This window comes from Monopterus albus, unplaced genomic scaffold (assembly GCF_001952655.1).
Source record: "Monopterus albus unplaced genomic scaffold, M_albus_1.0 scaffold270.1, whole genome shotgun sequence".
Lineage (NCBI taxonomy): Eukaryota > Metazoa > Chordata > Actinopteri > Synbranchiformes > Synbranchidae > Monopterus > Monopterus albus.
The window spans coordinates 1,785,695-1,800,606 of record NW_018128150.1 but is presented as its reverse complement, the minus strand read 5'-3'; the positions used below and the strand labels follow the sequence as shown (position 1 = coordinate 1,800,606).

The 14,912-nt window shown below is 41.6% G+C and overlaps 2 protein-coding genes across 4 annotated transcripts in view; one reads left to right on the top strand and one right to left on the bottom strand.

The window, feature by feature from the left end:
* Positions 1-14,912, bottom strand: part of sobpa (sine oculis binding protein homolog (Drosophila) a) — a 68,541-nt gene that overhangs the window by 30,381 nt on the left and 23,248 nt on the right. The gene's annotated exons all lie outside the window — the stretch shown is intronic.
* On the top strand, positions 2,751-4,806 carry LOC109972796 (uncharacterized). Of its 2 annotated transcripts, XM_020621935.1 has the most exons (3): positions 2,751-3,486; positions 3,651-3,989; positions 4,493-4,806. In XM_020621935.1, the coding sequence occupies exons 1-3, from the start codon at positions 2,762-2,764 to the stop codon at positions 4,560-4,562; spliced, it is 1,134 nt and encodes a 377-aa protein (XP_020477591.1). In that variant the 5' UTR covers positions 2,751-2,761; the 3' UTR covers positions 4,563-4,806. The 2 variants fall into 2 exon arrangements, with proteins under 2 accessions (XP_020477591.1, XP_020477590.1); XM_020621934.1 differs by lacking the exon at positions 4,493-4,806 and having other exon boundaries at positions 3,651-4,357.

Sequence of the window (14,912 nt, the reverse complement as noted above, 5' to 3'; positions counted from 1 at the left end):
CAGCTGTCTTGCCATGAGGAGCTCTGCTGGGGAGCAGCCACGTTCCATAGGCGTAGCACGGTATATCGTCAATGCTTTTGATTTGTCTTCCCCTCCTTTCCACAGTGTTTTCACTGTAGCTACTGCCCACTCGGCCTCCCCATTCGCCTGTGGATATCTTGAACTGCTAGTGATGTGTGTAAATCCATACTTCTTGGAAAGGTCACCGCTGTATTGTGGCCCATTATCAGAAACAACTGTTTCTGGTATACCATGGTGGCTAAACGCTTCCTATAAAGCTGAAATGACTGTGCCAGCAGAGGACACATTAAGGTGGGCTACCTGTATAAATTGTGTGAAATAATCCACCATGAGAAAGTAAGTGTCTCTCTCCCAAAAGAATAGATCTGTGCCTACTCTCTGCCAGGGTCTCTCGGGTACTGGTGTGGTCAACAGTGGTTCTCTGTGTTGTGTTCTGTGCATAGAGCAAATATTACAGTTCTGTACGTGCTGACTGATGTGTACAGACAGTCCTGGCCACAATACAGATTGGCGAGCTCTGGCTCTGCATTTGACGATACCCTGATGGCCACTGTGGAGTTCTTTGAGGATTTCTTGTCTCGTGCTCTGAGGAATGACAATTGATTGCCCTCTGAGCAAAAGTTCACCTGCCAGAGTGAGGTTTTCTCTCTCTGGCCAATACAGGCCCAGCTCTGGGGGAAGAGCATGTTTTTCCAGTCACTCAGTCTTGTAATACTTGATGAGCTTTGCACAGAGGGGGTCAGCTTTTAGTTTTTCTTGAATGACCTTCAACCTGGGCAATGTAGCTGGAAGGCTCTAAACAACTTTGTCTTCTGCCTCATCATCCTCGTCTTCCTTTGTGAAGATGTGTTTTAAAGGGGCCCTTGACAAGGTGTCAGCTGTTATTAGGCTCTTACCAGGAACATGCACAATGTCAAATGTGAACTTCATCAGTCTCAGCTGAAACCTCAGCACTCTGGGTGGGAGTTCATCTAATGCCTTTGTACTCAGCAGTGGCACTAAAGGCTTGTGATCATGGTCTAATTTCAATCTCAGGCCCAGGATGTACGGTGTAAGCCGTTCTCATGCTCAGGTGACTGCCAGAGCCTCCTTTCAATCTGTGTATAATGTTTTTCAGCCTCGCTTAGGCTTCTGGAGATGAACACTATCAGTCTCCATGTTCCATCAGTTTGTTGTTGGCTGAGTACCGCTCTGAGGCTGTAGGACAAGGCATCTGGCATTGGGTTTCTGCTGTAGGTGAGTAAGGGGCAAGTACACAAGGTGAGCTCAGTTCCGTTTTAAGCTTCTGTAATGCTGAACAGATCGTTATGGGGGTGGGTGTAGGATGCGAGGTGTGGCAGAAACTTTCCCAAGTAGTTAGCCATTCCTATTAGTCCACTCCTGTCGGTTCTGGCATCTCCATGATAACTCTGATTTTGATTTCTTTAGTACCTGATGTAGTCTCTCATTATGCTGTTGTGTGTCCTTTCCATATACAGTGGAACCTCGGTTTTCGTATGCCCTGCCTTTGGTACAATTCGGTTTTCGATAACTTTTTTTCGTCGAAATTTTGTCCCAGTTTTCATACATCCGCTTGGTTTTCGTACAGTTGATTGGTCGGTTCAGCGTCATTAGTCCGTACCAAACTCGTCCGCCTGCTCGCGCGACTCGGCCACTCATTTCCCTGAAGAAATGAGTGAAGGGAAGTAACCCCCGATAGGGCCTTGATACATGAAGCCCTTATGGAGGGGGAGTCACCTTCCAAACAATAACCTCTCCTCCTCCCTCTCCCCTCCTCGCCGTCTTCCATACGCCAAAAAGAGTCTTCAATAAAGGTAAAAGTGATGTTAAATGTTAATCCATTTCATTAGTCGTTTATATTTATTTCTCACTGTTTTCTGTATGTAAAAATATAGTTATTTTCTGTAAAATGTATTTTTTGTTAATATTGTTGGGTGTCTGGAACAAATTAATTGGATTTACATTATTTCTTATGGGAAATATTGCTTCAGTTTTCGTACATTCGGTTTTCGTCGGACTTTTTCGAATGGATTAATGCCGAAAACCACTGTATGACAATATCATCAGCATGGCACACCAGCCCCTCACACTCCTCCAGCATCTGTGACATGCGGTGCTGGAAATGTTCTGGGGCAGACGAGATCCCAAATGGCAAGTGGTTAAATGTATATCACCAGAATGGAGTGATGCAGAGGTGTAATGTAACGAAGTATTACTACTTTTACACTACAGTACATGTATTACTACTTCGTTACAGTACTTAAGTATTTTTGGGAGTATCTGTACTTTACTTGAGTTTTTAAAATTTTGTGAACTTATACTTTTACTTCACTACATTTCCTAAATAAAAGGTGTAATTTTACTCGATACATTTCCACCTCTGCCTTTCGTTACTTACTACAAAATTAAAAGGAAACAAAGTCACGGTAAAGTAGGTTTCTAACCAGTGACGTTAGGTTACAGTACAAAGCCTGTCTGGTGTAAACAGGTGCAAGAAAGCGGCTCCTCGCCAAAGCTCTGTCATGAAAGCTGCACCGTCATCTAGCAGCACAGGTGCTGGCCCACCTACACCTACGTCTCCAGCAGACTCAGATGACCACCCGTGGCCATATCTGCAAGAGATGTTTTCATTTCTTGGCGTGAAGGATTCCTCATACCGAATGAAGTGCCTCCTATGCCTGGCGAAGGACACTGAAATACTGGCTTTCAAAAACTCACCATCCGGATGGTGACTGAAGCCATGAAAGAAGTTGACCATATCTCCACCACCACCGACTGCTGGTCTTCAAGAAGGTGGAGCTTCATTGGAGTTACTGCTCGCTGGATTGACCCTGACAGTCTAAAAAGATGTTCAGCTGCCCTAGCCTGCAAGCAGCTTAGAAGTTCACACACATTTGATGTGCTGGCAAGTGCCCTAAATGACATTCATTCCGAGTTTGAAATTCGGGGGAAGATCGTCAGAACCACAACAGACAATGGCACAAACTTCCTAAAAGCTTTCCAAGTGTTTGGGGAAGATGAGAACAACAGTGGAGACTATGCTGATGATGACAGGTCAGAGGAAGAAGAGGATCAAGAGGGGGCTAATGATGTGGAGTTTGTGGAAGTGTCAGCACTTCTGAATGAAGATGATGGCTTTGAGTACCAGCTCCTGAAGCACCAGTGCTGTGCTTGTCATTTACTGAACCTCATAGCTACTGTTGATGCAGCAAAAGCAGTATCGAGTGAAGGATACAAGAAACTGTATCATTCAACATTTGCCAAGTGCAATGCCATGTGGAGCAAATGTGGAAGATCCACACTCGCAGCTGAAAAAGTTGAAGATGTTCGCTCTCTTCAGCTGCTGTGCCCAAATGCCACAAGGTGGAACTCCTTGTTCGAGGCAGTGGAAAGACTTCTCAGGATAATTAGAGACAAGGGAGAGGCAGCCATCAGAGTCATCTGCACGGGCTTAAATGTTCCAATGTAAGTAAGAATTATGTATGTCTTATATTTTAAATGTCTTTAAAACTTGGGTGTGTTTTACTGCACTTTCTTGAGCACAAATTACTGTTTTACATTGTGTTGTGTTAAGTCAGATGAAATGGTTATGTTGTTATAAAACAGTATTGATTTTGTTTTCATTGCAGGTTCAGTCCAGTTGAAATCGCATTCCTCACAGAGTATGCGGCTGTAACGAGTCCAGTTTCCCAAGCCACCAACATTTTGCAAGCAGAAGCAAATATCCAGATGGGGTGGTTACTTCCAACAATTAACCTGCTGATCACCAAACCTGACAGAGTCAAGCTGCCATTAAACGAACAACTGGATGCATACTTGGCTTGTGTAGCAGATCACATGGACTTGCTGAAATCCTTCCCAGCTGTCTGCAAGTTGTCTGTGAAGCTGAACACACCTCTGCCTGCCTCAGCAGCGTGTGAAAGGCTGTTTAGCTGTGCAGCTCTTGTCTTCAGCCCAAGAAGAGCGAGGTTGGATTCTTGTAATTTTGAAAACCAACTTCTTTTGAGGTTAAACAGCAAATTTTTCAGCTTCAAGTAAAGACTGTGTTGTTAATGTGGGGGAGGACATGAAGAATGAAGGACTAAAAGGAAGGGCTGGCTGGGTTTAGGAAAAGAAGAAGGGATTGGACAAATGGACAGTGAGAGAACAAAAGGGAAGGAAGTACTTTCTTTTGAATTTGCTGAATGGGAAATGAGTGTGTGACCGCTAAATGCCAGTCATAGGTCTTCATTAGAAAGGTGCATGTTATGGGAACAGTGTTACACTACAGTTCAGTACAGAACAATTTAGTTTTCAAGGCCGATTTTTTATTTTTTTTTGTACAGTAGGCTTTTGGTTTTTCTTGTCATGGAAATGCATTATAAATAGGCTCATGTGTAATATCTTGTTCCTGATCTCTCAAATACTGTACATTGCCCTGCTTTAGGCTGTTTAACTGTGCAGGTCTTGTCTTCAGCCCAAGAAGAACGAGGTTGGATTCTCGTAATTTTGAAAACCAACTTCTTTTGAGATTAAACAGCAAATTTTTCAGCTTCAAGTAAAGACTGTGTTGTTAATGTGGGGGAGGACGTGAAGAATGAAGGACTAAAAGGAAGGGCTGACTGGGTTTAGGAAAAGAGGAAGGGATTGGACAAATGGACAGTGAAGGAACAAAAGGGAAGGAAATACTTTCTTTTGAAATGAGTGTGTGGCCGCTAAATGTCAGTCATAGGTCTTCATTGGAAAGGTGCATGTTACAGGAACAGTGTTACACTACAGTTCAGTACAGAACAATTTAGTTTTCAAGGCCGATTTTTTATTTTTTTATATTTTGACAGCAGAATAAAGTGTAATTTTCCAAATTCTGACTACTTTGCTATTTTATTAACATTTGTACTTTTACTTTCAATACTTAAGTATTAACATTTCAGAAAGCTAATATTGATAATAACAAGTATGGTTAATATCAGATACTTAGACACTTTTACTTAAGTAGAATTTTAATGGGTGACTAACTTTTACTTGAGTCATTTTCTAACAAAAAATCTGTACTTCTACTTAAGTGTGGCATTCGAGTACTTTATACAACACTGGAGTGATGAATGTTGTGAGGAGCCTGCACTCCTCTGCCCAAACCTGGAGGTTGCATCCAGCTTTGTGAATACCTTTGCTCCCTCCAGCATCGCCAGTATTTGGTCTATTGCTGGGAGGATGTGTCTCTCTCTCTCCAGATCCACTTGTTCAGATGAGTCATGTCCACATGCAGTCTTATCTTTCCTGGTCGGGTGTTTGGTGCCGTGACCATTCCGGCGCGCCAGGGTGTGGGTTGTGTCACTTTAAATATTACTCCCATAGCTTTCTCCACCCACACTTTATCCTGGGGTAGGGGTACTCTGCATGGCACTGACAGCACATATGGGATAGCTCCTGGCTCCAATTCAATCTTGTAAGGCTCCTTTAATTTCCCAAGGGCAGAAAATACTGTTGGGTACAGGGCCTTAAAGTTCTCCTGCTGGACTTCAACTGATGGATGTGCTATACCAGCTTCAGTGCATTTATGGCAGGGAATCCCAGTAGGGGATAAATCTAACCTTTGACCACATAGACATGCTGATTTGTTTTCTTCTCGTTAATGCTCAATTCACTTTTAAACCATTCTTTAACATCCAGTCTGTGTTTTCCTGGGTCCATACAGTGTGCCACCTGTGTCCAGCTTCAAAACTCCATCCATTGTCTCCATTCAAGCACAAGTGTTTCGTTCCATTCTTGTTCCTTGTCAGAGTACATTTCTCCTATAAAAGCAAAATCCACTTCATCTCTGTTCTCTTCTTGACCTTCTGTAATGTCATTAACACCACCAGCTGACCTGCATTTCTTTGCAAAGTGCCCCCTTCTGTGGTACCTCCTACACTTGGCATCATTGGGCAGGGCATTCTGTCCTGAAGTGCTTCTTTGGCTGTCCACACCTGTTGCATTCAGGTGACTTTGAGTTTGTTTTAACTCTCATTGCTGTAACTGTCTTTGTGTGTTTTTTCTGTATCGCTTCTACCTGTGCTGATTGTTGTTCTGAGCCTCTGAGAACTGGCTGCTGTTTTCTCACTTTCACTCTTGTAATAGTTTTACTTAATGTTAGGTCAGCAGGCTTTCTGATAGTTTAACGTCTCCAATTCTGACCACAACTCAGTCCCGTATTAGTTCCTCTTGTAGGGCTCCAAATTCACAGTTTTCAGCCAGTGTGTGTACTACTGTTAGAAAAGATTCTAAACTTTCTCCTGGTTCCTGGTTCCATCTGTTGAAGTGAGCTCTTTCAAAGATGTTCCTTTTGCTTACACAACGTGCAGTGAACACAGCTGTGACTGCATTGTATGACTTTTTCTTCATCCGACAAAGGTAGTACGTTCAAGTATGTCCTCGGCGTCATCCCCGGAACCATACGTAAAGGCATTTACCTGAAACTCTTGTGACTGCTTGTCCAGTCCCAACACTATTCTGTAGTGTTCAAACCTCTTCATCCACCTCGGCCATTCTGTTGCATTGCTAAAGCTGAACATGCCTAGTGGGGCCAACTGTGGCGGCACGCTGGCTCCTCTTTCTTCACCCCCTGCTCTTTGGGTGTGGTCAGTCATCCTCTCGCTTTTTGTGTGTGTGTGTGTTTTGTTTAGTTTTTTGTTACTTACTCATTTACTTCTGACACCATGTTGTGTTAATTAACTACCTCTACTAGTTAACGTGACAGACTCAGGACACCGAGATTGTGTACACGTCAGACATGCTTATTAACTTGCATTGCCAAATACATTCGTGCAGCAATGTAACTTCATTATAGTTCCGCTTTAGAGAACAGTATACTTGAAGAAATAGCAGTTACATTATGTGAACTAAGATCATATGATTCATTTAGGTATTTAATCGCTAATGCCATAACAATACAATATATAACTCCTTGAGAGCTTTATACAAGCTGTCAAAAGGAGCCACCTTCTCCTGTGCTCTGTGAGTCATTCATTATGTGCACTGTGAAACCTGAGGTAACCAGTGTTGTTATGCCAGGTGTGGGCCACTTTGTTGCAAACAAGTTGCTGGAGAAGCTTTGCCTGGCAAAATGCCAAATTGCTCCATTGTGTTTTATTAAATGAAATGCATTTTTATATAATATAGACTTCAGTGTGATATAATTAGTTCATATTTTACAGCCAGGGGGCACTGAGACACAGCTATAATAAATTTAGATTTAATGTCAATTATACATGTTCATCATACCATTTGCAGCCCTCAAGCTGATGCTTCAAACTGAGCCTATGCCACTGACAGGTCTGAGCAACTCTTTCATATTATGCTCCCTTTAAATTGTTCACTGCAACCTTTGATTTGTCATGGGTGATTTGGCCTCCAGCTCTGTTCATCTCTAAAGGATACCAAAGGACAATTTTGGCATATATTTAACATTTTTATCCAAACATGATTGAATTAGCCTCAGCTTCTATCTGCTTCTATCACCTCCAGGTAAGGCTTCCCATTCCAAGCATGACATAAATCAGGTATTGCCGTCTTATGTACTGTTATTTCTACCACAAGAAGGTACAGTAAAAGAATTAGACAGAAAACACTGTTCAGCAGTGACATTTTACAATGTAACAAGAGAAAACAAAATCAGAGATCACTGGGTCAGTGGTATTTAGAAGCTTTCAGTGCACTAAATGTACAGTAGGTGTAGGCTGACCCATTTCAGCTGTTTTCTTTTCCCCTCTCACACACACACACACACATATGCACCATGCCTCCTCAGTATGAGTACAAAAACACTTAAAGACAGGTAAATACAGATATACATACACAGATAGGCATATGAGGACACTTGCACACACATTTCCTCTCATATACACACACACACAGACACACACACACACAAACACACAAACACAAAAAGATGCACCATTGTGCTATTATTCTGTCTCCAGTTTGTGCTCTGACCCTCTGGCCCTCCGCCAGTTCATTTGCATATTGTACTAATGAGGTGTTGGCACTGTGAACGAGTCACAAGGCACACACAGTGAGCCACACACAGATAAAGGACAAGAGATTAAGATGGATGGATGGATAGATTTTTAAAATATAAAGCTATTAAAATATTACTCTGATAATATTTTGATTTTAAATGCAATCTTTCCAGTCTGTTCTGTCATATAACATTAGATAGCGCAAAAAGGCTATAAGAAAGAATACACTTTCAGTGCTAGTAGTTTGTTCTGTTTAAAGGTGTTTTTTTCCTTATTGCTGCTCCATCATGCCAGCAAACTGCAGCTGCCACCCAGCTGACATTCTTTATAAGAACGACAGAGCAGGACATTGGCCGTCTAGGTCTCCTCTGGCGACTCAGCCGTCCTGAGGGGATGTCACACCAGCTGCCACTGTGCTAGCTTCCATCTGGGCACAGATACATGTCCAGGTGTGTGTGCCCATCACCTGCCAAAAGAGCTGCATTTCCCAAAGAATGACGCTCATAGGCAGGCTTTCCAAATCCAAAGACAAACAGAGCTGAGCACAGTGGAGCTCATCCCAGATCCAGATAAAAAGGTACAGTCCTGGCACTATGCATACGACAGGTGAGAAAACACACTCCTCTTCTACCTTTCATGTTTGGGAAAGTCATCTCAGCACAGGTTCACTTGTGTTTGCTCTGCACCGTGCACAGTATACATGGGAATATTTTAAAGTAACTAAGGCCTTAACCTTTGGTTTTCACTTTGTGCACACACACAAAAGCAGGGATTTTCAAGGGTTGTCTGGTTAGTATGGTGGTTCTTTAGGGCGATGGTTCCCAACATTTTCTTCTAAATACAAACAATTCTACTTGCGACCCCTTCTCACAAGGTACTTGTTTTAGATACTGTATATGTCATGAGTTGTGAAGAGTTAAATGGAAGAGTGATTTCCTCCAGTTCCTCTTAATGTACTATAAAGGAAAAGATTAACAAATATTGTAAAAAATAAAAAAATAAAAGATAGACAATTTTGTGTAGCAGAGTTAGTTTTTTGTTTGTAATCTTCTCACAAACCCCCTGCTGTTGCAGCCCTGACCCTAGGTTAAGAACCAATGCTTCAGAGCACAATAGTTTAAGGTGTTGTTGGATTTATTTAAGCTAAGACTGGCAGTGCCGTTTTCAGTGGACTGCTGGTTTGCAGCATTCTAAAGTGTTCCTTGCAGCAACATTTTGTTATGGTTGGTCCCCCTCACCAGGAAGGTGAGGGAGAACTGTGGTAGGACTCAAGCTTGCAGACCCAGGTGCTAGTGAAAAGAAAAAAGGTTTACTGGAAAAAACAAAGTAACAACATAACAGGGTCCATGTACATACAGCAGCAAAGTAGGGCAGGGATGGTGACGAAGACCAGGACAAACAGGTGAGTAGATGGGCTGACGGCAGAGACCAGGAGAGCAGGAGAATGAGGACGGACAGGTGAAAAATAATAACGAACGTAATGAATTCCACTGCACAGGAACCGTCAGCGTGGACGTATAACACAAAAACATATAACCTACATATATCATGCGATCCACAGCACAGGAACAGTTAGCATGGAAAACAGAATATGAATGATGCATAACACGACTATAGGGCTGTTACGGGGTATCCACGTTACAGTCGTTAATGCTCCGGCGATGGCGGAGTGTCTGCCAGAGGTATAAATAAGGAAGGACTCAATCAGCAGGATGCACCCCAGCTGTGTGCACCGACAAACGAGTTGCTAATTACCGAATGCAACACAGCTGAGGTGCAAGATCCCGCAGGTCGAGAGAACAGAGGAGAGAAAGGTGGAAGTGAGGCAGGTCGCGCCGAGCGGACCTGACACATTTCAATCTATCCAGAACTATCTGAGCAAACTGCTGAGGTGAACGTCTCTAAATGCAGTTTTAACTGCAGGAGGAATAAGGCAGGCCAATTTCCTTGCATTACATTCCTTTATTAATGGGTGCAGCCAATGCACTCTGGAATAACATCTTCTTTGCATACTGTGAAATATGAATTCTTAGAGCTTTACAAGGGTGCAAAAGGCATTTTTTTGCTTAAGGTCATCTTCACCATACACCTGAAATGTGCCAAAAATTCCAAAATTATGTACATTCTTTATTGCACTTTTATGCATGAGTCAAGTTAAATCCACATACAAGTTTTAAGAAATAGCACAAAGGCTCCACTAATACAATCTCAATGCATAGTTAGCTGGAGTTACCTTTGTCTTTATTTGAGCTAAATGGCTGGCAGCTATGAGATAATCACCTTCCTCCCCATGCCCTGAAGCTGTGTCAGGCAGGGATCTAGGCTTCCTAACCACCACTGAGCCTGAGCTGCAATATGCAGATATGTTACACGCTTCATCACAGACACAAAATTTGCACAAACAGATACATTCATACATTTTCAAGGCACAGTTACACACACACACTCAGACACCCACTTCTCTCTTATTCATTTTGTATGTATGGCCTCCTCTGCAGCTGATGGAGATACAAATTAAATTGCAGAGTGTTCAGGAGCAAGAAGGCAACACAGGGTTGTGGGTAAGGGAGCATATGCACATGTGTGTATGTTTGAGGTGACGTCACATTTCAGGGCTGACATGAAGCGGCACTCTGCCCCCTTGCACCCGGAGAGAGCTCCTGGGTAAAAACACTGATGGAGTTCCGTGGTCTCCGGGGGGGGATTTCATGGTGTGAACAAAAAGCCTCACGCTGCACCAACAACGACCTGTAAAACACAAGCTGAAGTCTTCTTGCTACCTGCTTCTTGCTTTTTGAATGTAAAAAGTTATATGGTGTATGTAGAAAAAAAGACTGTGATCTTTATTTTCTTAATTTGAATGCACAAATATAATAAATACACATGGCACATGATAAACAATGTTAAATTTGTTTTTATCAGTTTTTATTAGTTTTCCTAGTAGCTTTTAAACCACAGCATACCATCGTCAAATGCAGCCCCAAACAAACATGCTACGTCAAATGTCATCACCCCATTAAATGGCTATCAGTTGTCAGTGGGTCCATAGATAGTAGGGCCCAGCTCCATCTGTTAGTGTGTTAGTCCCACATCAAGCTGTTCTGCTGTTTCATTATTATGTGCCAGACCTTTGCTGTAATGTTTACAGTAATAAATAACATCAATAATAAACAATAAAGTTGCTTACCTAAAGGCCATAGTTTGGGTTGACAGCACTCCGTACTAAAGTTTGGTTTGAAACAAGAGTTGAACAGATGTCTCCCATGTGAAAGTCCTCTGTTTTGTCATTCCACCAGTCCACTTTGACCTCCTCCCTATATGGACTCCATTGCTCTTAATACAACATCACAAATGTCACCTGAGGTAATTACTACAGCTGCTAGAGGTCACCTTTCAGAGGACAGTGTTGATGATTTGTACCTACAGGTCTAGTGGCAGATGCATGATTGAAGCATAACTGTGGACGTGATTTCAACTGAAAACAGACATTTAATGGGGTGATAACATTTGAAGCATGTGACCAAATGGCAGAAAAAAACAGATTATTATCACCACATACTGCTGCATGCACCATTTAAAATTCTACCCTAACTGATTTGGACATGATGTGTGTGGAATCTAAGGCCGACAGACTCAACAAGAACGCATAGGATCCATTAAACTGTATCTTTCTGCTGCCATGCTTCATACTCATGGAGGGTAATTCATCACTGCTAATTGCCTAACTTAATCTTAGCACTGTGTCCAATGAGCAAGTGTGTTTATCAGTGTATGTGTGGGCGTAAGGTGGAGGGAGAAAGCGTGCTGTTGCTTACCTAAAAGTGCAACTCCACCCTACATCTGAATTCCATGCCTTTAGTCCCCCAAGCTGTCCAAGAATGTAGCTCTTACACATACAAATTCTCAGAGAACTTTCCCTTCAGTTGGCATCTTTCTACTCAAACCTGCTTTTGCAGTGCACACCAGTAATCCAGCAAAATACACCCAGGGGCGGTAAGTTGCAGTGCATTATTAAGCAAGAAAGAGCCAAGCTGTGTTTCTGAATCAATAGTGGACAGTCAAAAAGAGAATGGAAGTGAGCAGGCAGAGTGAGGTGACAGAATAATTGAGTAGTGCGAGTGGCAAGGAAGCAGTGCCTTCCATACAAAGTAATCCAGCATCTTAAGGCATACAGTAAACAGGCAGATAAGTGATCAGCTCTCGTTAAAACTATCAATCATCTCACAAACACACACTACAGTTATGCAGGGTTGTGAGAAAGTAGCAGCCATAGTCACCCTTGGAGGGGATTGTGTTTCATGGATGAGGCAGCTGAAAAAATTTCATGCAACATAATGCCAGAGCTGTAGACCCCCCTCCTGTTCTCTATCCAAAGCACACACAGACATGAAATACTTTTTTCAGCCATGACAGTATCTTTCTCTTCTGTTTGAAAAAAAGAAAGCCTGCAGGTTGTGTTGTTGTGGCCAACTTTGTGGGTGCATGAGAAAAGAAACATGTGGGTATCACTTACACAAATGGCCTGCATGAATGTGCAAGAGCCAGACAAAATATATAATCTGAGTCGCTGTGGCAGAGCAGCCCTTTCCTATGTTTGTGGTGTTTGAACATGTGCATTCTGCTGATGGATGAGGGAAATATGGCAAACTGGCTATTAGCAGCTATAGTCACAGGAAAGTATGTATATGACATTATTTCTACAAAGTGTTTGTGATGTCTTCTAAAATGGCGAAAAACACTAATGACATTTGTACTTTTCTAGTCTGCCAATGCAGACGTGATTTATCTATGTGGTACAAAGTTTAAAGCTACCATATGACACATTTAGCATTTATGAATTTCAATAAATGTCAACGTATTTAAAAATTATTATAACTGGAATAAACAGAGAAGACCATCACAGAGAAGACTGGCAGCATCTGCAGTGTAACACTCAATTTTGCATGTACAGTGTGAGCCAGCTTCTAATCTACAGTATGTTCTGACAAATCTGCTGATGACCAAAGGTTGGTCAGATTTTTCTGCATTTTGCACTTGCTAACTAACTTACTAACTTGGCCATCTCAGCAAAACTGAATCAACATAGCAATATGCTCCTTTTTAACAACAAATTAACTGTCCAAACTCAGTAATTCTAAAGTTTTATTGACTGTGCTAACAATGCAAATTTACTGAGTCATGTAAAACTGAAAAATATGTAACCCCACTGATCCTTAAAACATCTGCCTCTCACATAGACTTTTAACATCATTGCAAAAAAGCAGGTAAGAGCAATCATCTACACAAAAAGATAGCAGTAAATGAAGAATGTATGCTGAGAAAGAGGAACTGGTTTGTCATGATTCGGTTCTGTGTTGCTTCCTGTCAGGCTTTTATTTTGACGCTACTTCCTGTTTTTGTTTCACCTCTGTTTCTGTCTTTTTACTTTCACTAATCACTCACATTAGATTCACCTGCTCCCGATAGTTTGCACCTGTTTGCACCGCAATATAAGCAGCCTTCACCCACCAATCCCTGCCAGATTGTTCTAGACCCCAGCTCTGACTTTCCAGCATTTTCTTTGGTTTTTGGTATTTTGTGTTTCTGACCCGGATCGTATACTCTGACTATTCTGTTCTGCCTTGCCCTCTTGTTACGGACCGCCACTGTGTATGATTATCGGACTACCCTTTGGACTACGTATTTAGGATCCCTTTGATATATGTGTTTGCTGGCTCTGACCTCAAACTGTGATACCAACCCGTAAGTGTGTTTTTGTACCCTGTGTCTTGTATGGTTTTTTTGGTTAACGTTAGTTCTCTTATTAAAGAGACGGTTTCTGTTCATCATTTCCTCGTCTGGCCATTTAATGGAGTTCACCAAAACCTTTTCGGCAGCATCACACGCCAATTCCTGACACTGGTTCTGACACTAAATTAGCACAATGAAAAGAAAGAGTGCTAATGTCAGGGTGGTAGAAGGGCTATATACTGTACATTTGACCTCAAATCTAAGGTCCTGGTTAGGTCACCATTCATGTGCATTATTGCTGTACAGCTCAGAAGTATAGATGACCATCGCTGCTACCTGAAACAACATCTACTATTTGGGTAATATGATTTTTTTTCATAATTATGATATATTATTCTCCTAATTATTACTTGATATTAATGAGAAAACATTTCATTATATAAAAAATCCATAAGAAAACATTTCCCTTTTTTAAATGAGCAAAAATGGGATTCCAAAATTCATAGTCCTTAGTATTTGAGAGTTCAGCTCTTATTTTTTTCATTTAAAATAATTCCAAAGTATCATATTACATTATAATGAAATACAGTATTTTCTTACAGTGAAGGGGTCCTTTTATTTATTTTTAACTACTGTTTGTAAATGAAATGTGTTCCTTTAGCAAAAGCTACAAGGCCATGCTTTACAGAGGTTGTTTTTTAAGTGTGCCTACATGATTTCCTAGACATAAAAAGTATCACTTAACAGTAATTAAAATGCATCAAGCTATTGAATTCTTGAATATAGTGGTTTTAAAGTAGCAGGCTGATTACTAATTTCAAATAGTTCCATTAATAACTCATATTTAATTAACCATCAAAATAAGCACTATTTTGGTATTATGCAGTTTGCTGATTTTTATGTTGTAGCACCGTAAGGTTAAAGAATTAATCTACGACTGATATGATCTCCCACATCACTTTTAAACTTTTAAGTGTGGCCGAATAGTAATGAGGGGAGGGAAGGTAGTCAGAACTGGGGGGGTTGTACTACCAGAAGGCAACATAGCAGATGTTGAGGACAGCTACAAGTACCTTGGGATCCCGCAGGCAAATGGGAACCATGAAGAGGCCGCAAGGAAAGCAGCAACCACCAAGTACCTGCAGAGAGTAAGGCAAGTCCTGAGAAGTCAGCTGAATGGGAAGA